Source organism: Zonotrichia albicollis, chromosome 8 (genome assembly GCF_047830755.1).
Source record: "Zonotrichia albicollis isolate bZonAlb1 chromosome 8, bZonAlb1.hap1, whole genome shotgun sequence".
NCBI classification, from domain to species: Eukaryota; Metazoa; Chordata; class Aves; order Passeriformes; family Passerellidae; genus Zonotrichia; species Zonotrichia albicollis.
This window is the reverse complement of record NC_133826.1, coordinates 21,413,491-21,439,650: the sequence shown is the minus strand read 5'-3', so window position 1 is coordinate 21,439,650 and position 26,160 is coordinate 21,413,491. Positions and strand designations below refer to the sequence as shown.

Below are 26,160 nucleotides of genomic sequence, written 5' to 3'. Positions count from 1 at the left end.
TGTCACTCCAGCCTTGTAGCCATGAGTGATTTCTATGTGTGGCTGTAAGTGTGAAGGAGTAAGTGAATGTACTGTGTGACCAGTTACCTGCTGGAAGTAAACATCTTAATTCCATCAATAACAGTGAATGAAAGGTGTTTGAATAAATATTGTTTGTGATGCCAGTTCCTTGGCATTGATAGTTCCTAGATACACCACCTACAGGTATAAATCCACCTTACCTTATGGTATGTCACATCCACAGCTGGCTGGGCCTGAGCCAGGTGTGCTGATGTGTTAAGGCAGCACAGTGGGAGAGCTCTGGCTCACTGCTGATCTATGGGCACTGCGTGGATCCTCAGAATGAGGCTCTTCAGCCATGTGTAACTGCAATGAGGGCACCAAGCTGGAGAGAACACTTGCAGAAGTAGGTTTTGGCAACATCTTACTCTAAAATAGTGCATTAGCAGTGGGAGTAAGAGAGGGATTGATTAGACAGGGTTGGTTAGCACAGAGAAGAAGAAAAAGCAAACAACAAAAAAAAAAAAAAAAAAGGAAAAAAAATCCAAAACAACAAACCCCAACTGAGTGGAGGGAAGTTATTGGCACATCGTCACTTATCCTGCAAAAGCTTTAAAAGTCTATCAAAAACCCACTAATTTGCATGGTCACTTCCTGAGTTTCCAAAATGCTAAAAGCTCAAAGTCATTTTGAGCTTTAAGTTTGTGGAAAACTTGGCTTTCAGATATAGAAAGGGGAAAAAAGATCTCTTAACAATACACAGAACTACAAATCTTAATACATTTTCTGAGCAATGCTTCTCATTAAATACAAGAACAAAAGCTAACATGATTAATCATGTGAGCAGGTGGAATATCACTAACACTTGAATGTAATTTTGCAATGAACACTTGACACAATACCACAATCTTGACTAGCAGATATTGAAAGGAATTGACATTAATAGGCATAGATTAGTTCATGAGCACTCAGTCAATGGAAGTGTGCTGTTACTTGAGGGAAGTTAATGTGTCTTAGTAGAAGAGAGAAATTTTACATAAGTGAAGAAATTTTCTGGTTTGTTTCTATTGTGAGCTACCAAAAATGCCTCTTGCTAATATTTAGACACTACAATATTATGAGTAAGAAAGCAATACTCTCAGTGACAAAGGAAGGTCGCAAAATCAACTGAAGAAAATTAACAAGAAATTTACATTTGAAGTTGTAAAAATCAGTGATCGGGTACATGATGTAGTTTTACTCTTTACACTTCCCATGCTTAGATACACAACACAAAAGAACCAGCTATATATTTATAAACTTCAGGCAAATACAAAATAACACATTTACACAAATAGAAATATATCAGGCTTCTCTTCATTTTTAAAGCACAAAAATCTGAACAACTGAATATAATTTCTTAACCCTTGAGCAAAACTTGCAAGGGCCTTTACAGTAAGAAAGCAATTAAGCAGCACACTTCACGTGAGAGGGAAATTATTAGCCACAAAAAAAAGTGCTGTGTGTTTTTGGTGGCAGGACTGCACTGCTAGACATTTTCTGGGAAAGTACTACAGTGTTCTAGTCTTTAGGAAATACAAATGTGGGTTACTGGAGCAGCATAATTACCTTCCCCATTTCCTCTGCATCACATCACTGAATAACAGCATCAATTATAACCAAAATTTTCAAAAGAAAATTATGAATAACTCTACTGCAGTCTTTTCACATAAGAGTTCCAAGAGCCTGACTTGTCCTCAAAGACTGAAAGTCTCAAGATGTTGAACATTTTCCCCCTGAAGGAGAGATTAAGCCATGAATATCCACCTTGGAAGCTGCACTGGTTTTGGCTTAGGTAAGGTTAGTTTTTTTCAAGATAGCTTGTATAGGACAATTGTTTGGATTTCTGCTGAACATGATGATAAAATAGAGGGGGTTTTTTGTTTGTTTTTTTTTTAATTGCTGAGCAAAAGTTACAAAAGCTAAGGCCTTTTCTGTTTCTTGTACTGCCATACTGAGGAAGAAGCTGGAGAGCTGGAGGTGCTTGGGAAGTGGGGAGGACACAGCTGCGATATTCCAGACCATGTGACATCATGTTCAGTATACAGAGGGGAAGATGAAGAAATGTGGGGACATTTGGAGTGATGGCATTTGCTTTCCCAAGTAACCAATACATGTGATGGTGCCCTGCTTTCCTGGGGATGGCTGAACACCTGTCTGGCCAAGAGAAGTAGTGAATTGATTTCTTGTTTTGTTTGGCTTGCATGCACAATTTTTTGGTTTTCCTATTAAACTATCTGTATCTCACCCCCTGATTTTTCCCATTTTTACTCTTCCAATTCTCTCCCCAATCCCACTGGGAGGCAATGAGCATGCAGCTGTGTAGGGCTGCGTTACCAGCTGGGGTTAAACCACAACAGTTCATTTTGATGCCCAAAAGGGCTCAGAAGGTTCAAGAGCTTTGATTGGAATGTGTTAGATGGAATTTATAGCTGTTATTGCTCTTTGGCCTCTCCTGTGCTTGCCCTGGGCTTGATGCCTTACAGTACATCAGTGCAGTGCTCATCTGTGGCTGCTTTTTGCTTTCCCTCTGTGGTGCTGCTGATCCCCTCACTCTGCTGTGCTTGGGGACATTTTGAGGACAGCCATGGTGCTGCACAGGGGCTGGCACATGGCCAGGGCATCGCTGCTGTTTCTGTGCCGCAGTGCTGGACATACTGGAACTCCAGTGTGAGCTTGAGTCCAAGGGACTGTGACCTGTGGGTGAGCCCATGTGGAAACAGAGATCCATAGGCATGGAGGAGCCCACACTGGCACAGGTGGGCCTGATGGAGGGAAAGCCAGGGCAGGCCAATGGTGCCACAGGCTCCTGGCAGGGACCTGTGGACACATGGAAAAAGGAGCCCATGGTGGAACAGCTTTGTTGGCAGGACCGGGAACTCTGAGGGGACCCAAACTGGAGCAGGCTGCTCCTGAAGGACTGCAGCCCATGGGAGGGACCCACACTGGAGCAGTTCATGAGGAAGTGCAGTCTGTGGGAAGGACCCACAACCCCATGCTGGAGCAGGGGAGATGCTCCAGGCATGGGAGCAGAGATTCCCCTACAGCCTACGGGGAAGACCATGGGAAGCAGAGAATTAATTCCTTGTTTTGCTTTGCTTGTGTGTGTGGCTTCTGCTTTCCCTATTAAACTGCTTACATTTCAAGCCAGGAATTTTCTCACTTTTACCCTTCTGATTCTTCCCCACTGATGGGGGAGCAAGAAAGTGGCTTTGTGGTGCTTCCAGCTGGGCTTAAACCACAACAGATGCATTGATGTAAAGGAAAAAACCTTAGCTTTTATCTCCTGTATTTCTCAACACTGTTGGCTTGTTAAACAATGACTACAAGCACAAGGAAATAGTGGATTGGGAAGCTCTCTACAATCTGGGATCATTTATATGTTATGTAGGAACAGATACGCTTCCATTTCAATATGAATAGTAGAGAAAATTATTTCAGTAACCAAAAGATAACTCACTAGCAACAAACCTAACATAAACTTACTTCAGATTACTTTGAACAGCATCATTGATATTTTAAGTGCAGTTTCTTCAATGAACTAAAAACCACTTTAAAAAACATTCCTCAAATAAGACTGTAAAGTACTTTTTCTAGCTTGTGTTTTCCTCTACATAAATAAATACAAAGTTTTTGCTCTGTTTAAGAAAAGGCATAAAAACACTTTCAAGTTGCAGTAGCATTACTAGATTACAATGCAGCTGAGGTGAAGCAAAAATTTAAAAAAATAAAATTATTTTTATAAACTTAGGCAGTAATAGACTTCTACTTAAACAGAAGGAATTATATTTGGAAGTTTGACAGCCTCTTTAGGAATGGGTTTTTTTTCTTTGGTGAAATATAGGGTACTTAGACAAACATGGCATTTTACTGTCCCACCACTCACTCACTGATAATATTAGCAATAAATTGTAGCTTTTTTTGATATGTTGCAATAGGAAAGAGTTCTCTTTAATTTCTTGATAATAACATTTTATACCCATTCTATCCTACCATCTGAAAGCTCTGGAGTCTGTGTGCATTCTGGAATCCCATCCTGTTTCCAAGCAAATTCAACCTGACCTGTTTCAACCTGTCCTCCTCGAGTCTCAGCAGTTTCATTACAAATAATTGGAGACTGCAGTGATGGCTGTCTTTGCTCAAGTTCAAAATTCATAATAAGGGAATCAACCAGGGAGTCCAACTCATCCAGGTTCGTAAAAGGCACGTGCATTTTCTGGATAGGGTTGTTCGCAGAAGACAAGGCAAATAAACTGAAATAGTTGTTAAAATATCCAGCAATGACAGAAATATTTTCTGCAAAGCTCCTGAGAGGGCTGGTGTTTCTGTATAACCCTATGAGAAACAGAAACAAAAAGAATCAACTGCAGCATTTTGGAGGTACCAAAGAGCCCCCTCTCTTTGCAAGTCTCCTGTAGGTTACAGGTGGTAACTCAGCCAATACCTTGGAACATGGAAGAGACAATTTGACAGACTTCAGTCAGGCACTGCTCCAATTCCAAATACTTCACTGCAATCTTAGGGCTCTTCCTTATTTCTCGATATAGACACTCTTCTTCTGGCAGCTGAGATTCTGTTTCCTTCTGTATTAATAAAGAGCAATTTCAAGAGAATCAAATACAACACAGTGTATTAACTCCTAAACATGCCTATTATGGTTTCAGTCACATAGATCAAGCCAATGCTGAAACACAAAATCAAATCAGTGTCATGTCATATAAGACAGCACTGAAAAGAATGCACAACTGCACATGGTTGACAGGGTTAGGAAAAGAAGAAAAGAGTAAAGAGTACCTCCAGAAATCCTTTATCTTAAGTAAAATTAAAATAAATGAGTCTTGAGTGGGAATGCAGCAGCAAGGAAAGTTAGTTTTCCATTCACAGGAATGCTGCTGTGACAGGAGGTGTTAGCATGCAATCAGAAATATACAGTATGTATGCATGTGTATATATATATATATATATATACACACACACACACAGACACACAGACACAGTCCTCTTCTTAGATAAATGCATCCTTAAAATTTAAACACCAGACTCAAAGCACACATTTTGGGAAAGATTTCTCTTACCTTTCTGCAGTAAGACATGTTGTTTTCAAGGAATCTGGCTAATGCCACCACGTTATCCTTTATTTGATTTTGAATCTACAAAGAAACTTTTAATTATATTGTACACTTCATTCAAGTCAAGGTACATTAAAAGAAAAAGAGCAAACACTGACATACTAAAGAGAGAAATACCCAAGAGAAATAGCATTTTCTGCAACTAAACATGCAATTCTTCAAATAAAACATTAACTGGTAGAAAACACTAATTACATCTGCAGGGTTTTAAACCCCTTCCTAGGGGAGGATCAAATGAATATATTTAAATATTCACTACAGAAAGGTTGTCCTGTAACTTTGTATCACTGTCATTCTAAGTGGCAGGGGCAGCTCTGGCATTTTCTTTCCATCCTTACAGTAGCTGCTCCAGAGACAAGCATGTACAGCAGATACTTCAGAATTAGCTGCAAGTGAATAGCATTATTTGGAAAGCAGAGTGCTCAGTTCCATTTGCTGGAAACCCAAAGCATTTGGGAGTTAAGCAAAAGACATTGAAATAAAGTATATTGGATTGTTTCACTACTATCTGTAGGATTAAGAATGACAACAGTGTAAACCTGAGTAGGCAGAAAATTTTGCTGTCCTTGAGAGGAGCAATTTATCACTCAGAAGATTTCACTCTTTCCCAAGTATTTTCTTGGAATTCAGGCAGGCTCTCTGTCAAAAGGGCTTACCCACTATGGAAGTGGTGTGCTTCCAAGAGGTACCCAAACTTCCCTACTGGAATTTTCAAACAGCTGCAGAAATATTTTTACCTATGGTGCTTATTCCTTATACTTGATTCTCTACTTTGTGTAACTCCCTACAGCATCATCCTCATGACAAGCACAAGAAACAAAACATGATCAAGTGCCTCCAAGATATAGTAGCAGTTATTAATCTTCATTTCATCTCACCTCATTTTGTGGACATTGTTTCACAAGTTCTTTCTGTACTATTCTTGCTTTCTCCTGTACAGCATCAATGAGACACTCCAGTCCCAAGCCTACTCCATCATAAATGGCAAGTACAAATTCCTTTTAAAACAAAGGTTCCAAATGCAATGGTTAAAGAAACTGAGTGGTCTTGAATTAAAACAATTTTTCTACAGTAAACTAGAAATAAGTTTGTTTTGAGCAAATTATTCAGTGCAAGTCTATTCAGACATATCTTCCTTGGACCACAGGAGCTCAGGTCAGATTTTTGTATATTCAGTGTGGTACTTGGACACAGATTACTAAAATATAAGTAGTGAAACAGATAGACTTATATCACCTCAGTGTATCATCTCAGTGCAGGTACAGTCCTAAAAGCACTGTACACTTATTTCTCTTCATAGGTTTAACTTAGACAGATTCCAAGGATGTGGTTTTTAAGGGAAAAAAGTCAAGGGTATTAATATATGCATTTTCACCCTAAATTTGAAGTATTAGATAAACTCTAAATGTACTTAATTTGGTTGATGAAGTTGCTATATGGGACAATTTGCTCCCGAGTTCAGTTACCAATAGTAAGTGTGACCTCAACACTAGAATTACTATTCATAATCACTATTTCTAAGAAACATTTCTTCACCTGTAAACTAGAGGCAGGAATGTTGTTCTCTTCAGGAAATGAAATATCGGTTGCTGTGACTACTGCCAAGTGTCCTATGTACTTCATTGTTTGTTTCACCGTTTGGTTCACTTTGCTCCATGCTTCTGTTACCATTGAGGATAGATCTGAAGAACACCCCTGGGAAACAAAGGCACATCTTTCACTGATGCCAGAAAGCACCTCTGGTCAAATACACACCTTCTGCACAGCAAGAGTTCCTAGCACACAAGACTCAGGCATTTTCAGCTTTACACCTGCCTATTTCCAATGACTTATTTGGAACAGCTAAAAAATCATGCCTTGCAACCACAGAGAAACCATACCATTATACTACAGAGTTTAAAAGGAACAATAGATTCACAAGGCTGTATGTGCACAAAAATAATATTCACTGGCCACTGGTTTATGAGGTTATAAGCAGCAGCACTTCATAGTCTAAACTATCATTTGCTGTTATTGCATGTTTCATTTTACCATTTCATCAGTAAGAACCAAAGCTTTTGTCAGTGCCTGGGCACAGGAAATCTGCATTACTCTCCACTAGCACATGGAACTACAAGCTTAGCCAGAAAAAAATGCAGCCTTGGCTATTTATCTTCCTTAGGTGCATGGTTTTGTCATTACACACACTGGGCATTTAAATGCTTTTAGCATTCAAGTAATATATGCTATAATAAATACTGCATTAATGCAGAGAAATTTTCTACACACAGATGAATTCTTTAATATGCTTTACCTGTAACAGCAACTGTAAATAACCTCCCAAGTTCTTTATTTCCTGTTTCATTTCTTCATCAACTTTCTTAGATCCAGAACACTTTTGGACATTATCAAGCCAGAGTTTACTTACAACCACAATCTGGTCAAAAGCAGAGACAATTCTGATGCTGTAGGACTGAGCAGCACGATCAAGAGAGAAAACTGCAAGAGAAAGAAATGAAAATTGAATTCCTGCAAATGAACAGAGGAACATTAATTCTTGTGACTGACAAATACATAAATGCTTGTGCATCTGAAAGACAAGTCATTAGAAATGTTTAAACCACTATGAAAATGAGACTTACAGTTTTCCTGACATTCTTCATCTTGCTGTTCATAGGCTTTGGAAATGGCAGATGCTCCAGAAAAAATTATTAACAAATTAGTAAGGAGACTATCTGCTATGCTTTTTCCTCCTTCATGATTCTGTTCCAGCAAATCTAAAGCTGAACTTAGAGATTCCTTGCAAATTCCAGGAAGAAACAATTCAGAAATGCTTGAGCACATGCTGGACTTGTTCAATGAACCTGTACAAGTTAAAAGTAAAAGATACATGCATGAAACTCTTCATAGGAGTTAGCAGCCCATGTGTCTTTTTCATGACTTTTCTAAAGGCATTGACTTACTCAAGGCAGTCATTCAGAAAAAAAATGTGTAAAATGTTCTAAACAGCTTATAAGTTCTGTTAGTACAAAGAGAAATTCCATAGTGAAATTCCTTAGCATGAATACATTTGTTTCAACAATCAAAGCTACAGAGAAATAAAAAAATAAAATCCAACCAACCTAAAATAACTGAATGCATTCAAATATTTGAAAGACTAAAGCATCCTATACTTCAGGAAAACAAAGGTTGTAAAATCTGGCCAAAAGCTTGGGGAAACCTTAGTAATTGAATTAATAACAACTCAAGCAAATGAAGTATCTATATTACTGTTTCAGAATACAGCCTTTTTCTCCAATTAACCCACATAGTTAAGCAAAGTAATGTTTTAGATAAATTTCTTAAATTAGGCTTATAAAGTGCTGGTCAGGAAGGTTTTGCCCTCAGAAAGGATAATCAAAAATACAGAGACCCCTACTGTGAACAGCTTGACATTACGTATTTGAAGGTATCGTAAACAGGACATTTTTTATTTTGCTTTCCAACCCATAATTTTCAAACAACCATCAGAGACACCCCGGTTTATGCATGTGGTAGGTTCAAATTCTGAGTATGAAATGAAATGTGTTCTGCTATTTAGAAAGTACCTGATACATAGGAAGTCTGTTTATTCTGAATAGATTGCAATTTTATCTCAGACAAACATCCAGAAATTCTCTTGTTCTTCATGAAGCTTCTACTTCTAAGAAAGGATGATAAAAGAACATGAAAAACCTTGAAAAGAAAAGCATTTCTCCTCATCAAGCATTTCCATGATGAGCTACAGCTTGCACAAATGTGTGAATCAGTTATAAATACTGTTAAAAGGCTAAAATTTCAAATGCAAGGTCCCAGACCATATGCAATATACTCCTTAAAAACAATGCTTTGACAGTATAAAAGTGGGAAGGAAATCACAAAAACTACACATTTCACTCTGCACTGATGCTTTGGAAAGCTCTACGTGCAACTTTTCTTCCTTTTATTTGTCCATGGACGAAATCCAAGAGAATGAGTGAATACAAGAGAAGACTCACCAGATGACAGTAAGAGAGTGGAACAGAAGTATATTTAGATATACACAATATATCTACACAAGATATATTTAGATAGCTACACAATTTTTTGCTTTGTTTTAAGCATAGAAGAGTAGCTACAAATTACTTTTACCTTCTTCTGGAAAGCGAGGAAATGGAGCTGTCTGAAAGGTCAGGTTCCCACTCATCAGCAGGATCATAAAACACATCAGCAACAGCTTTATTTCTATCATTACTCTGAAAATATAAAGGAAACACAGGGGAGGACGAGAGTTAAACAGAAAAAGCAGAAAAGTAGTCAACATATGAATAAATAGAACAGAAAAAGCAGCAAAGTAGTTAACATATGGATAAATAGAACATAATAATGAGAACTCAATTTAGAAACTCAAGTTCTTTTACAATATAAAACAATTGAACAACCAAAAGAATCACAAAGCAGTCCTTGCTTTACTGCTTCTTACTCTACACAAAATGACCTGAATAAAGTCATTTGGTTTTATTGTATTCTTTTTGTTTAATAGACAAATGCATCTGCATGGTTTTAGTGAGAAGTAGTCATGTATCTTGCTGTTTAAGATATACAACCCAAAAAATCACCAAGATTTTCCTCCTGCATGCATTATCAAAACCTTATCTTTGACAAAATATTACTGATTACTAGTGGTTCTTCTTCAATTGTTACTGACCTCATAGAGTTCCTTCATTGCTGCTAGTTTGCATTCAAATTTCTCTAGGCTCCAAAAAGTGGTTATTCCCAGTTTGATGTTACGAACCTGCACCTGAATAGAAGACACTGTTCCTGTTTTATCATCAATTTTGTCATGCCTAAGAAATGGAGAAAGTTAAAAAAAAAAAAGACGACAAAAATCAAGACAAAAATTAATATTACAAAAATAAATAAGATACTGGTAGGTAGTATTATACAGAAACTAAAAACATGACCCACACACAAAAATTTCTTCAGACATCATGCATCTCAGTTACTGTGCTTTAGGACCACTTTAATAAGTGAACCAAAGTAAGATGGACATGGGCATCAGAAGATTCACCTCCAAAGCACACTAAATTCAAAATTAATTGTCTATAGCATACATTTAAAGTTTTGATCTAAAATTCAAATTAGAAATTCCCATTTCAAAATACCAAGGCTCAGCTACACACCTAACTAAGAAGTTTAGAAAAGAAATTTATCATGTTCAATTGCACAAAACTGTTAAAAGAAACACCAACAGCTCACTGCACATCCTGAATCCATCCCCAAATATATACATAAATATTATATAACTATTACATACACACATTATAATTAAGTAACTCAGACACTGACCTGCAGAAAACAGTGTTTTTCCCTAGTGCAGTGCTAATGGCATTAGCCTCTTTAATCATCACAGACAGCTTCAGAGACTTCCAGTTCAGTGGAACTAATAAAGAATACAGAACATACTGATTTTGTGAACCAAACACTGTGATGCAACCACTTTGGGGTTTAAAAACTAAAAGACAGAAAAGAAACCACAACCCAAAAGCAAAAAAGTAATTTAGCCAACAATAGTTCCAAGAATTCTCAACACATTGGGAAAACATTACCCTTCCAGGCAAGATAACTCTTTGAAATGGTTGGGTAAAGGGTATTTCAGAAATAGAAGCATAAGACTAGACACTATATTATTATTAATCCAAGATAAGAAACGGAAGAAAATGAATTCTGTTACTCAGTTTCCCCAATGAGTTAATGCCTGACCAGTGGCAGGTCATAAGACAGGAAACAACTTTTAAGTAACTGGAATAAATATAGACTACAGGATGTCCCCTTAACCACTCTGAGTGGGATTAAACAGAGCTTTTAAAGCAGTCCATATATACAGCTGATGAACAGAAAGGATTGCAACAACCAGAAGGCTGCTCTTGGTCAGGATCACTGGAGAAGTATCAGTGCAACAGAAAAGGTTCCTGTATCAATACCCATCACCCATGGCCACTGAGAAAACAGAAGCCAGCATTGCCTTTGTAACACCATGCATTACATACCCATCACTGATTTATTCCCACTGCCATGGTTCTTCTGAAGGACACGTATTTCCTCAGCAATCTTCTGCTTCTCAGCTTCCAGAGCTTCCACTATCTTTGCATGACGAACAGTATGGTCTTCTAGAGCCTGGGGGAAAATGGGCAGTGGTAAAAAAAAAATCTAAAACTCTTAATACTGTTTGTTGAAGCTAATTTTTTTGTTCCTGGCATTTTAAAGACTCACAAAATGAATTTCATACTGGACATCTGCTATGCTAATATAAAATAATTCATTTTCAAACTGACAGTTCTCTGGGTTTGCTTACATATTGCAATGCTCAAAAAAACCCCTGGAATTAAAGAGGAACAGCTTTTTTAAAAGGTTGTACTTGTTGCAGCAGTCAGATATATAAAAACACCAGCCAAGACTCAGACATTACTTACATTAATGCCTGGAGTAATAACTTTTGCCAAAGGCAACAGTTGCTAAATTTTGGTGCAGGAACAAAACCATCCACATTATTTAAGAAATGAGGCCAGCATTAGCTAATCCCCAACATTAATACATTAGCATACTCAGGTTGCAAACAAAACATCAGTTCTTCTGCATAAAATCACATAGAAGTACTTTAAATCATTTCCTTTATAATAATTGATTAAAAAAAAAATAATTTAAAAAAGTCCCCCAACCAAACCAGAGTTTATTGCCTTAAAAGGTTTTTTTTTTCAATCACCTGCTTGGTAGCTAAGGTCTCCATTTCTAAACGCCTCTTATTGAAGTGGAGCTCTAGCTCAAGGCTTTTCTTTGCCTTCTCCAGCTCCTGTATTTTGGTTGTGGCTTTTTGGTTATTCAGTTCTTGGATTTGCTTCTTACGAGATTCTTCTCTCTAATATCAAAAAGGAAAAGTGAGAGGAGGAATACTCCTACAGAATTTCTGACCCATCCTTCAGGCAGATATTCCATACATTTCAGATGTGCAGCCTCTGACCTACACAGCCCAAGGTCAGCAATGGTTTTATCCCAGTTCACAAGCATCACTTTAGGTCTTCTGTAGACTATGTAAGATATGAGATACATCATTTTTTTTTACCACAATGTACTATTTTATGTCAACTTCCGCATGTTGCAACTGCACTGAAAAAAAACCATTACAAAGCAGCATGCAAGCTTGGAAAGACAAAATAAAACTGTATTAGTCAATCCAGTATAGTGAATTAAAAGCCTCATACAATAAAGGTAGATTCTGTAGGTATTTTTCTTTGCTTACAAGTCACAATTCCTGGAGTAACTCTGAAAAGGATAACGACTTTACAACTTCTTCTGTTACTAAGGCTGACATTTTTTCAAGAATGAGGCTTTGTGTTCTCTAACATGCTGCTATAATATGCAAAAGAAAACCAAAGCCACACAAAGCAAGGCCAAGCAAGCACTGAAAAAACAGATACCACATGCTACAGTTTCTGGTTTACCTCATTGATACATTTCATGCAATGATGCAATGACAACTTACCACCTCTGCTTCCAGGGATTTTATTTTGCTCTCATACGCTTCTTTTTGTGAGGTCAGTTCTTGTTGAACCATCTCTTTTGCTATTTGGACGCTTTGCATCATTTCTTCCTTGGCTTTGAGTCGTGCCTCTTCAATTTCTGATTCAAGCCTACAAGTGTCATACATTTAGATTGCTGCTGTTTGTCTCTTATAAGATGCATACAGATTATAATCTTTTTTTCTCTCATTAGGGTTTAATTTTTTTTTCTAACAAAAAAGTTATATACTTTGCATGGTTTCAAATTCATGGACAAAATGTAGACACTTCCAATGTAAATATGAAAGACATTCAAGACATTCCAGAATTTCAAATCCAGTCAATTTTCACATTTATTTTATTACACCATTTTCACAAATTTAAAGACTGTGATGGAAATTCACTAAATCACATTAAGACACAAAATTAAATTTTAAATCAATGAGTCCTCTGGTTTAATAACACCCCATAATGAAGTAAGTACAAATGACATTTCACTGTCTCTCAAATTCTCCATCACAGAAGACCTAAGGTTATTACTTTGGGTTCTTCTCATTTTCCTAAGCCATTTACTTATCAGATTTTAAATCTCTTTAAAACATCAAAAGTCATTTTCAGACTCATCACATGCTTGGAGAGAAACATAATTAAAGAGATAAACAGTACTCTGAGGACCCCTGGAGCTCAGGGTTTCTCTAATAGTGATCTACATTGTTGGTATCTGGATTAGCTTGTGGTGATTGAACCTTAGAGGTGTACATCATTCCAGCCAAGTCTGTGACTTCCATTACAAATGGAGTTGCTACTTTCCCCCTTGTGAAATAATTAATAATCTTCAGTTACTTCTAAAACTAATTGCATGGTTGAATTAACAACTGAACTTATTTTCAGAACAAGAAGAATCAATACTTACTGTGTTCGCTGTGCAATCAGTAGCTCATTCTTTGCAAATTCAAAATCTTTTGGACCATCATGCAAAGACAAAGTCCCACAAGAAGGTGTTTTAACTTTCTGAACCTCTGCTGGATGATTAAACCTGAAATAATGGTCTCCCCCAAGAATCACTCGATCACCCTATTGGGAGAAAAAAACTTCTGCTGAAACTTGCAGATTTATAAGCAAATTTTCAGTTCTTAAAACATGCAGGTGAAGCTAGAAATCAAAGAGAAGGGACAAATATTTATGGTTACTAAGCATTCTCAGAAAACCTGCAGTCTGAAGCTAAGATATTAACAAAGCAAAGAAACCCACACATGCACAAATTACTATTACCAGTCAATTACTTACATGATGCAGAATTGTTGGGTCCAAAATGCATTTCCCATTTACGTATGTCTTGGCTTCTCTAAGTGGAATAATACTTACTTTGCCAGCAGTATTTTTAATAACACTGAAAACAAGAAACATTTGCAGTATTAGTAGCTCATGATAATTGCAAGTGATGCTTCTTAATAGACTAAAATTCAAGCTTTAGATGCTATTGTTTTCCTAGGTGTGTATTGTCTTCATACTACTTAGGTACAACACAACTACTGAATGACAACCTATGGCAGAGAACCTATATTTATATCTAGGAATCCACTGCTAGAAACTTACTGCAATACCCTGCCATCTGAGAATTTCTTTGATAATGTGACTTCCATGTTTTTAGTAACTGATTAGTTACATTTCTTACAGCACTTTTTTGGGGACCAGCTGCAGGGCATGCACTTTGAGCAGTATTTCACCAGAACAACCAAGCTGCTGTTTTTATTAAATTAAAACTGTCAAGGCATTTCACTTTTCCACTGAACTTAATGTAACATTTATCTATTACACAGCATCATTTGATCAGGTCTTATTCTATAGAAATGCTGCAGAAGAAACCTTTGCTACATGAATGCAATAAACAAAGAAACTAAACTACATCACTTAACAGATTTCTAGAGGGAACAGAGGGTAGCTGCCTTAGTCATTGAGCAGTACAAAACATATCCCTACATAGCATTGTCTTGGCTAGAAGACTATATTTTGTTACTGCCAGAAGGAAGAGTGACTCCAAAAGAAAGGGAAGGGTAAGAAGAAATTTAAAATATAAAAACAACACTACAAACCAATGGTCATCAGCAATCAGCACTCCAGAAAGCTGGATGTCATGTTTTGAATTTGGTGTACACCTTCCAACTGTAGTTTCTCCTTCTTTGATCATATATAACAGCACCTCAGAAAGCTGAGGATCTTCATTGAGATTGACAAGGTTTGGTAAATGATTGTCCATTTTGAATGCAATTCCAGCTTTCTAGATAAAAAAGAGCTCTGCATTAAAAACCAATTTACTTTATGCATTCATAAAGCAATGAATATCTACATTAAATTTTTCAAAGAAGTCACAGCAATCTGTTGCAAGGTGAGTATTAGGGAAACCAAATCTTACACTGTTCTCATTCTTCTGCAAGGCTTGCTGAGGTTATATTTTCTGCTTTATGTCCTATGGAAAAACAAAAGTACCTGTAATTCTTTTATGTCTTCCAATTTCCTTTTTTCTGCTTGTTCAAGTTTTTCTTTCCAGGCCCTTAATATATGGAAAAAATAACATATTAAGAGAAAATTACAGCATACAAATTTTACCATTTTCATTTTAAATTAAGACATTAATGAGTGCCTGACCTTTGCATTTCTGCCATGTTTCTCTCCTGCTGGTGCAATTCTACCCTCAGAGATGTTATTTCCTGCAAATAACGCCGGTATTTTTCACGATCAGTGTTCAGAGCACTTTTCTGAGCTGCCCTCAGTTTTTCAATTTCAGCTTTTAATTCTACATGAGACAAACCAGACATACAGTACATGTAAAAAATAAAGGCAAAATACACTTCAGTACAACAGTACAAAATAAATCCTGTTATTTATTTTAAAACAAAACATCTTTCTCTATTTCTGGTTCTCAAGTGTAGCCTAAGATCTCACTTGTATTTTGGAAAATAAAAAAGCTCACAAAGAACAATAATATTAAAAGGAAGACATCCCAAGCTGTATTAGTCTAGTTGACAAGCGGTCAGTCAACACAACAGAATACTAGCAGTAACAACTCTTATAAGAAATAAGCTAAACACACATGCAAATGACAACCCTGAAAGACTGCTGAAAGGTCAACTCACCTCTGATTAGTTTGACATTGACATCTTCATTTACTTTAGCAATGTTGATAATTGAACAAGCCTGTTTGGCATAGCGAAGGGTGCTGAGCGTCTCCTCCGTGCTGCTGGCAGCTGGGCTCACTGTGGCTATCATGGTTGTTTGGGAATTGCCACCAAGACTCTCCTTTAGCAGCCTTCATTGGACAGGACAATACCAGTCAATCCCTGGCCCTCACACTGACAGAAAAATTCAAAACTTCCCAATCGGAACAGATTAAATACAAAATACCCAGGGTTTTGCTACTTATTTGAGAGGGACTGTTAGCTGCTTAAAACACAAACCAAGCTCCTGTTTGGTCTTTATCTGATGCAACAGGCAAATTCTGCCCTCCACAGATCATAACAGAGAGAGGGAGAGAAAGGATGGGAAGAGATGCATCACGAATAGATGAGAAAACAACAACCTGAGAGAGCCTTAATCGCTATATAATGTACATACCAGGTAAGGACAGATTCCCGGTAAGGAATGAAAGTTTTCTTTCCATTTTGAGACTGTTTAGACAGGGCAGAAATAACCCTTCCAAGGGTCAACAGTGATTTATTGATACTCACACCTTCCTACATAAAGCAAAAATAAAAATATTTATGATACAGTTGCAGTTTCATGTGTGATGTTAACAACTACATTGTTGATTAATTATGTTTGTTCAACGTATGCTACAGCTGTACCACGTTAAGTGTCCCCAGTTATTAAAAAACCAATAAGATGGAAGAGCATCTTCATTTTGAAAGAACAAAGACCCTGCCCTTAAAACAAGTAGTGTTAAGAGCCATCAAACTTACAAAGGCAGCTTGAAATAAAGTCTCTTATTAGAAAAATCTAAAAAGGGGCAAGCCTCAACTCCATGTGATATTGGATTCATGATTTCCAAAGTTCCCCCTCCTTCCTTCTGCAGGATCATTAGACCTACATAACATGGGGAGAGGTGTTCTAAGCAAGATCTGCCACACTGCACAGTTCAAGAGCTTCTTCAGGCCACCCACTCTTACTGGCAAAATGTGATGTAATACTGGCAAGCATAAGGGCTATATACCTCCTTTTATAGCTACAGTTCCTGCCCAAAAGTCCTGTTAGGTGAGCATGCTTTGGAGTTTAAGGGTGTTCTTAAGAGTCCAGCCTTTTCTTGATTTACCTTCAGCCTTTCTCCAGTGGTCTGAGCCTTTGTACAGCACTCACTGCCAGCTAGATCAATGAGATTTATGTAACTGGTGAGCCTGCGATCACACTGTTCTTCATTCACAAATTCTACCTGGAAAGAAAGGAGATGCTGGCATTCAAATCAAAATAAAAACCCTGAGGAGGAGCAGAAATTGGACAAGCTGTTCACATTAAATACATAAAAATTTCATGCTGCCATTTAATTTTTGACAGGATACTCTTGTGTATTTCCCTTGAAGGAGACTAAGCTCAGATTTATAACCATAGTATCAGTTAGCTGGGGCTGAATAACTGCACAGGCATAAACTGCAAACCCAACAGATTACCAAACCAGGGGTTTGGCTCTGAAGTGTGCATGATAATTACAGTCAATCCAATTGCAGTTATCCAATAAACATGCAAATCAGTAAGCTGTTACTGACTTAGACCAATGAAGATGAGTTAAGGAGTCAGTGGAAAACTCAGGAACAGCAGAGATAGAGAAAAATCAATAATAGTGATGAGACTGGCAAGGGGATGAAGAAAGGAGAAAATCCAAGAAACTGGGACAAAATATTAAACCGATCAAGACCAGAATGCCCCAGCCAACAAGTCATTTATCAATGGAGAAAACTGACAGTCTGTAAACTCCTGAGGAGCTCTACCTATTCCATTTCTGTCTTCAGGCTCACGTCACTAAGTCAGGTTTTGTCTTTTAAGCATCTGTAAATCAGATGAGCAGTTGTATTCCCTATATCCTGGAGACACTTGGGGAAGAAGCATCCTGAAGCAAGAAAAGATTTATTCAGTGAAGTGTGCTGAAACTGAGCAGAAATTGCATCTCCTACCAGTGCCCCAGTTTGTTGCCTGCAGGAACTCAGCACAGCCACACACCTCACACAGCCCAGCCTTCTTAGAAGCTAAGATGTGTTGGCAGCAGTGTGAAATTCAATCTAGCCTCAATTAGGATTCCTGTTACATCTCAAAACTCACACTGAGAAGCTTGGAACTACTCCTAGATCTGTCAGCCTAGACATATTTATACTGCTGCTATAAATATACTTAGCACAAAGACATCAGAATCTACTCAAAGCATGTAAAATAAAACAAGTTCTGTGCTGTAGAAAGCCATGTTAAGATGCCCTGTGCTTTACTCAAAGATCTTCAAGTTTATTCTCACAATTTTGTAAGCAGCACACAAAAGCCTTTTTTACTACCAGATTTGAACAGACACAAAAACCCCCCAGAATACCTTGGTTTGTGTCATGACAAGGGTGAAGACAGAATGAGATCTAGAGCTCTTGTCATTCATTACTGTAGCAGCTGTTGCTCTCTGCTTATTACCTAGTTCAAGCCAACTCTGTAAAAGAGAAAAATCAGGACATGAAACCAAACCCTACTTTGAATGGTTAACTGAAGATTAAAATGTTTGCAAATACATTTATTAAGACAAATTATGACCATAAGAGAAGACTTAAAAGTTAAATTTTAGAAGTAACAATGTGAACAGTGATACTTGACTGTACAAATCTATTCAGCTCCATTATACAGGACTAGTTTACATCACTTTTCCACAAAATCAGCTGAAATATCATAGACTACTGGATAGTCTTTTAAACATTTTCTTCCCATCATGGAATTTATTCTTCAGCAGTAAGCAGAAAAGGAGAAGGCAAAAATATTTGTATTCCCTTTTAGTAACCAAAAAACTCTTACCTGAATATCAGAGTAAGAACGGACAACGTTCCTAGAGCGGGGGGAAAATTAGAAAGTTTGAGTTCAGTTTTCTTTCTATACATTTCCCTGCCTGAGTTCTGAACCATTTTCCCGGTTACAAACAAAATATAAATACATAATGAAAGCTGCAGTTGTCTTGAGACTTCCACCCTTTTAGATTTCACTAAGGCAATTAAGAAAATATATCAAGCCAGTCATGGGTATGCATTTCTCTAAAACTACATAACACTGGGATCTTGCTTAATTTACAGGTGAGGTCACAAGCTTTCATCGAGCCCTCAAGATATCCTTTTTCAGGATTACACCATACTTCTGTTAAAATAAGTACAGATAACAAACAGTTAACAAATAAGCTCAGACTTACACTGTCAGGCCTTCCACATATGGTCCTAACACAGGATGTTCTCTTACACGAAGCTGATGAGAATAATTTCAAAATAAAAATTATTAGGAGTGCATTAGTTAGATCTAGTACTCAGGAATATCTTAATAAAAGATTCTACAAGATAAATCTATTATGTTTCTAAGTAGCTAACCCCAAAATCACCAACAAAACTCAGAGTTAAAGCACTTCTGCTTTAGACAAGACAGTAGAGTCTTCATTTCTTTATAAGAAGTCCATCTAAGCTTAGGCTAAAGGACTTACTTCAACAGCAAGGTGGATGTTGCATATCAACCTTTGCATACCATCTGTTTCATCTATTATAAACTAATATTTAATTTACACACAAGTGGCCAGGATAGTGCTCAATGTCAAAGCACAGAAAGTACTTTTTTTGATAAATCAGACATAATAAATTCCTTCCTTACATACACTACTTAAGACAAATTTCTTTCATTTACAGTTCTACATATTTTAATACACAACCACTAAACACTAGTTAAACTGGTTTAACTAGTGATACTTAACTAGTTAATCAGTCCAGTCTTGTTTCTTTCCCCTTCCTCCAGCTCCTTAAGAGACAACCAGGTTTAAAAAAAAAAAGAAAACTCCATCTAAATTACAAGATTATAACTCAAGTTATATTGTACAGAAGATTCTTATTACAAGCTGGAGATTTAGGTATATCCTAGGAGACTTTTTATAAAGGCTTATAGGATCATCTTCATTTTGTAGATAAGGGGAGATTTTGACTTTTTTGATGGATTCTACTGAACCATTTTGTTTCTATTTCAGCATTGCTCAGCATTTGTCCAGTAACAAGCATTTTACTTTAAGTCATCTGGTGATATTTTGATATTTTTATTTGTTTTTTTACTTGAATCCCATTGTTCACAACTAATGTACTTAGATTAAAGACAAATGATCACTTATCATTAGTACATTTTTGTTTCAGAGTAAATGCCACTCCTTAAAGGTTATGCAGATACTTGATTCTGTGAGCAACTTACTTGTTGTTTCTTCTGTCCATTTTCAGCTTTAAAGACAAGCAAATCATGAATTTTCTCATTGTATACTTCAAAAAAGCTCATTTCAAGATGATACAAAACCTAATAAAATTAAAGATAGTCAGTCATTACAGACACAAACAACCACACAAAAAATGAAAGCGAGGGTAGTTATTTTTTGTTTCAGCTAGAATACTGAGCTGGAATACCAGAAGTGGAATACTATTACAGTGCATTTTGCTTTGATACATGATGTTTAACAATAAATTCATATTTTTGAGATCTATTTTACAGCCTTCACTGAAAGCATGGAGCCCACTGGGATTTTGTTTTTGTCTTTCCTTACACAGATCTTAAAATGTAAGACATAGAGAGGAAAGAATCCTTGTCTAGTGATGCAACAAAAATATCATGCCCATATTTCTTCCCCATATTACTGCCTTTAAGGAAGCAAAACAATGTTGGTTTTGACTATTTAGTGAACCCCATGAATCAGAGCTATCAACACAATAAGATTTGAATCAGCAGACGAACACTAATAAAGGGATCAGCACTAAATATCACTTTCCCCACAGTCCAATGGCACAAGCATATCACCTGTTCCTTGTCCATTTGTGCTATTTGATTGAAAAGATCTTCACAAAGTCTTGGAATTATTCCTCGGTCTTCATCAAATCCCATCATCCTGCAGTCAAAATCCTGCTGGTTTAGTTTTGTGACTCCATGGACAGTTTTAACATTAACTGTACAGCTCTACAGTTGCCATGCCACTCGCATCTAAGTTATACAACAACAAGCAACAGAAATTAACCTGATCTCAATTGGTGCTTGTCTAAGTTTGGAGTGGGACAAGGTGATATCCAGAGGTATTTTCTATTTCATCCATTGAGAAACAGTTTGAAAACCCAAGTAAAACTAAGACTCTACAGCAGCTGAAGAGTCTAAACCCACATATGTCCAGTATCTTACCATGCCTGCATTTCATATTCCCTGCACACTTCCAGTGCAACCTAAGCCCGTCTCCAGCTCTGGTGCAGTTTGCTCCAGTTGAGCTCTGCCACAGCAGCACAGCAGTGCCCTGCACTAATCCCCTGCAGTCTGGAGACACACAGTGCTGCACAGCACAAATCTCTTGGGTAAACTTGACCAGAGGACCCCGATACTAATTTCAGTCTTGTTCAAAACACAGAGGTAAGTTATTGTTTAAGTGAAAGAAAAAAATCCAAACACAGACACAACAAACGTAGAAACAGGATAACAGCTGCAACCCTGAGTTTATCTTTCTTTTAGACCAAGGTAGAAACAGCAGTGTAAGTAAAAACTGAGTTCATCCACTTAAAATGGAAGTTCGCCCACTTGAGAGGGAGCTTACTTCTGTCTAAGTTCTATATTTACTGTAAATTGAACAGAAACATTTCTGGTCCTCAACTACCTTTATTAAAAATCTATAGCACCTGGCAGGAATTATAAAACTCAAACTAATTTTAATAGATGCATGTTTGGAAACCAAACAGCTCACTAGGCATTCTATTTCAAAAATATAACTAAGGTATACATAATTGGCTATAAACCCTAAAAATGTTACTTATCTGGGATTATTTTGTGCAAAGATTTGATTTCAAATAAGCAGTGCCACAAACATCTGGATTTATTTAAAGCTCTGAAGCATAAGGACCCTAATTGTAATGATCTCTTAAATGTCTTTTCCAAAAAACATGCTATACTTTACTACTCCACTTCATGCACAAAATAACAAACACTGGTAAAGAACACCACTGGGAGAGTCTGACAAGCTCTCTACAATAATAAAGGGGTTTTTTCCCTAAAATCTCAGACAAGTTTTTATTTTCTCCATTAAAATAGAAAGAAGTCAGGGTCACATACACAAAAATATTCTAAAGTTAACTTTTGTTTAATTGCTATAAATACTGATATAATTATTTTGAAAATACACAATAACATTTTGACACAATTCATTCACTCTGAAATCTATTCCATTCAATCTCTTTCATGACTTAACACTGCATAACAATTGGCAGAATTTTAACAATTATTATTAGCAACTTACGTGTATGATTTTCCAGAGCCAGTCTGCCCATAAGCAAAAAGACAAGCATTGTAGCCCTCAAAAGCTCTTTCAAGGAGTGGCAGTGCCAGAGTTTCATAAATCATAGCTTGGCTTGCAAAATTAGGATGACTCTTATCAAAAGACCAGAAGGAGAAGTCATAACTGAAACTGTAAACTTGGTTTGTGGATGGATTTTGTACAATTGTCTCTGAACCACTCATGGAGACCACAGGGAATGAGTCTTCAGTTTTCTCTCTGAATGGAAAAAGTGGGAAAATAAAAAAAATATATGAGCTGCATGCTTTAAGTTAGTCATTTCACTGTCTAATGGAAAGTTAAAAAATCAATGATCATTGCTAAAAATATCCATCAGATAAACATACAGAGTATTAAGGTTCAAAACACTTTTGTTAATGAATATGTAAAAAACAGACCCAAACACCAATAAAATCAATTCAGTTTCTCAATAAAATCTTAGTGTTGCATGAAGTATCAGGTAATTACCAGGTATGCAGTATATCCTTCTTGGATCAATGATGAAATAACAAGAACAAAGCAGAACTCAACACACAGCACCAGGAATAAGCCCAGGACACAAACCTGTTACTGAAGGGCCGCACTCGCACAGCTACGATCACTTTGCTGTTTTTCACCTTGAAAACATCTTCCCCAGCACTGCTGCTCTCAGCTAAACCTTCTGTGCTCCCTTTTGTTTCTGAACTTGTGCCCACAGGAAGAGAACGGGAGACACTGGGGAGTTTCTTGGCTAAAATTTGCAGATGAGGTTTTTGTTCATTTGAGGCCGGCTTGAGAGATGGTTGGTCTTGAGAAGTGCTGCTCTTTGGTGTAAGTGCAAATCTTTCTGTTAAAACCTTTGCTGGTGTCCTTGGTCTTTCCAAGCTGCTGTGTTTTATCAAGTGCTGCACCTTTTGCTTTCCAGCTAGCTTATTTATATTGCCTTTTTCATTCAGTTGCCCTCCTGACAGACTATTAGCACATTTTGAGGTAATGAACCGTTCTGATTTAGGAGCTTCATCTTGAAACTTTATGTCAGCAGTGCTTGTCTTATCTTTTAAACACGTGTTGATAGCATTTTCACAGACACCACCAGCTAAACCAAAGGCATCCTTGCTGTTCAGGTTGTGCTGCAACTTAGTACTTGACTGACCCTCGGTTAACTTTAGGTTTGGTTTAACACCATCTGTACCCTTAATATTCTGTGGAAGTGCAATCTTGTCATTTCCTTGTGCATCAAAGTCATCATTTCCTTTTCTAGGCACAACATTCTGATTCATTTTACTCCTCTCTGTGGAGCCAGTCCTCACACGCCTGCGCAGAGTCAGTCTCTTCTCTGTTTGGAGCTCCTCTGCACTCTGTGCTGTGTCACTACCAGACACTGATTTTTTGCTTGCTCCAGTTCTCCTCTGGAGTGTTAATCTGCCCTCCAGTTTAAAAGAAGTTGACACATCAGTCACTTTTGCACAAGCTGAAATCACATAGGTCCTGTTTACTTCCTCAGTCTTACTCTGAGGACATGAAGGCAGCCCATCCTTTTCTCTCAGTGCCTGTGACTTCAGCTGCTGCCCAGATGCTTTACTGCTGGCCAGGGCACCGTGTGAGGAAGGTTTCTGCAAGGTGCTTGTGCATCTTGGCCCAGCAGGGCTCCTGGCAGGAACTGTGTAAATAGGCATCTTCTCTTCCAGCTAACTAAAACCCAAATGTTGAAAAGTACAGCACTTTCCTAAAGGATTCTTTCTAGTTGCTGCTTCATGAGGAATCTGGGGAGACAAAGCAAATAAATTTTTATGATGTTGATGTGCAGTGTAAGTGATGTTTTGCTGCATGGGGAGTTCCTTAGACACACTGCACTACATGTTGCCAAACATTAAGAACAACTAGTATCCTGTTTTACCTCTGGTATTTAAAAAAAAAAAAAATTCTTTTATATCTGAATGACTGCTTCCAACAAAAGGCTATTTGACTTGATTTATTGACTTCTATGATTTGTTTCAGTAAGCAAACCAAGCATCAGAAAGAGCACCGGTTGGTAAAAAGAACAATCTAACTACTTAGCAACAAAGATGACCATGGATAGTTCTTCCAAATGATCTACCATGATTTCCAAACGGAGGACATTCCAGATCATGTCTCCATTCACTCACATCTATTTACACTCTTTGTGTTTCACAGCTAACAGACACCAATGGAACAACAAACTTAACCTTGACTAGGAAGTCTGTAAACATGGAAGGAAGATTTTTAGCAGGATTTTGATATGCAATATATAACCCAGTATCAGAACAGGAAATAAAGATGACCATTAGTAGTAACTTTGGATGTTATTTTAGTTCATTCTGGTACAAATAGCAAAACAAGAAGATACCTGGCCTAGGGGATAAAAGAAAACTGTAAAGTATACTCCCTGTCCTTTCTACATGTAAATATTTCCAAAGCTCTATATATATAATCTGTATAGGAAAGCATGATCTCCCTGTTGCATCTGCATCATAGTTATTGGGTTGTATCAGGTTTGATATTAATACACACTGCAGACTTGCCAACCAACTGCATTTAATGCATAGTTACAAGCCAATAAGAAGTCACCTGCCTTTGATCCTTTAAAAGCTGCAGTGTCATTAACAACAGCAGTAGATGGTCAGGAAAAAAAAAAAAGGAAAGCAAGATGAGAGCAAGTGATGTAGAAGAAATCATTTAGCCACTGCTCCAACAGAAGTTTCCTTTAATGCCACACTTTAAGTAGTAGCTTTCAGAGTACTGTCAGAATTTATGCAATTACATCCACTTACACTGTACAGTTTTCATAGCTCACAACTTTTGAGGAAAATGTCAACATTTCAGAGCAGTGTATTTATTGCTCAGTCCAGTTTCAGACAGGAAATTATGTTACGTGACTAGTAAGACACAAGCTTTGTGGTTCCCTCTAGCAGACAGTAAATAGAGAAACACGGATGTAAGCTATGAATGGTGTGTTTTCTGGAAAGACCATCCTTTAACATAAATCTTGTAAGTTCTCCCCTCCTCTCGCCACGGCTGTGCCTTATGAATAATAACAAAGTCCTTCTGGAGAAAAGTGAAACTCCCCATTAAAGCCTACTTCGTTCTACAACAAGGAATGAGGTTCAGTTCTTGAGAACTGAACTCAGAATGAGAAATATGCTCATTCCCCTCTTCTAAAGAACTACAACCACTAACTAGATAGGAAACGCAAGCGCTCAAAGCTGGAGCAACCGGCAGCTCTGTTACCCCTCAGCAAAGCTCCGCTCCCTCCCTCCCTGGCCGAGCCCCGGCAGACCCCGCACGGCCACGGGCCCGCCCTCAGCGAGAGGCCGCGGAGGTGGCGGCAGCTGCACCTCCAGACGCGCCGCCGCCCCCCGCCACCCACAGCCCCGCGGCTGCCCAGAGCGCGGCCGGTGGAGAGGAAACCCCGCCGGGACGCGGAAAGAAGGGAGGGTGGGTGGGTGGGTCGGTCGGTCCGTCCGGGCCGTCCCTCACCTGATCGCACCCCTCCTCAACCGCCGCCCCGCAGCGCCCAGCTCCGCTCAGGCAGCGGCGCCGCCCCCGCCCCGTTTGAAAGCGCCGGGCGCGCCTGATTGGCTGCGCCAGGCTCCGCCCAGGCCCGGCCCCCGGCAGCGGCCGCGCCACCAGGGGGCGCCCCGGCAGCCCGGGTGTGAGGGCTGGGGCACCGAGCGGTGACCGAGCACAGCCCCGGCAGCCCGGGTGTGAGGGCCGGGGCACCGAGCGGTAACCGAGCGCAGCCCCGGCGGGCCGGGCGTGAGGGTCGGGGCGCCGAGCGGTGACCGAGCGCAGCCCCAGCAGCCCGGGTGTGAGGGCTGGGGCACCGAGCGGTGACCGAGCGCAGCCCCGGCAGCCCGGGTGTGAGGGCTGGGGCGCCGAGCGGTGACCGAGCACAGCCCCGGCAGCCCGGGTGTGAGGG

At 38.4% G+C, this 26,160-nt stretch overlaps 1 protein-coding gene across 1 annotated transcript; it reads right to left on the bottom strand.

Moving 5' to 3' along the window:
- Nucleotides 1-596: 596 nt before the first annotated feature.
- KIF14 (kinesin family member 14) lies at nt 597-26,061 on the bottom strand. Its single transcript, XM_074546219.1, has 30 exons — nt 25,719-26,061; nt 22,806-23,983; nt 22,206-22,460; nt 20,735-20,822; nt 20,141-20,239; nt 19,113-19,165; nt 18,728-18,758; nt 18,264-18,371; nt 17,007-17,123; nt 16,313-16,431; nt 15,835-16,007; nt 15,347-15,494; nt 15,188-15,251; nt 14,794-14,978; nt 13,988-14,090; nt 13,614-13,774; nt 12,685-12,832; nt 11,908-12,060; nt 11,195-11,321; nt 10,494-10,587; nt 9,853-9,991; nt 9,297-9,400; nt 8,735-8,829; nt 7,790-8,011; nt 7,462-7,646; nt 6,705-6,863; nt 6,047-6,166; nt 5,115-5,189; nt 4,484-4,622; nt 597-4,374 (listed from the first exon to the last, which is right to left on the bottom strand). Exons 2-30 carry the CDS (start codon nt 23,894-23,896, stop codon nt 4,013-4,015), a joined length of 4,917 nt encoding a protein of 1,638 aa, XP_074402320.1. The 5' UTR covers nt 23,897-23,983; nt 25,719-26,061; the 3' UTR covers nt 597-4,012.
- Nucleotides 26,062-26,160: the final 99 nt, after the last annotated feature.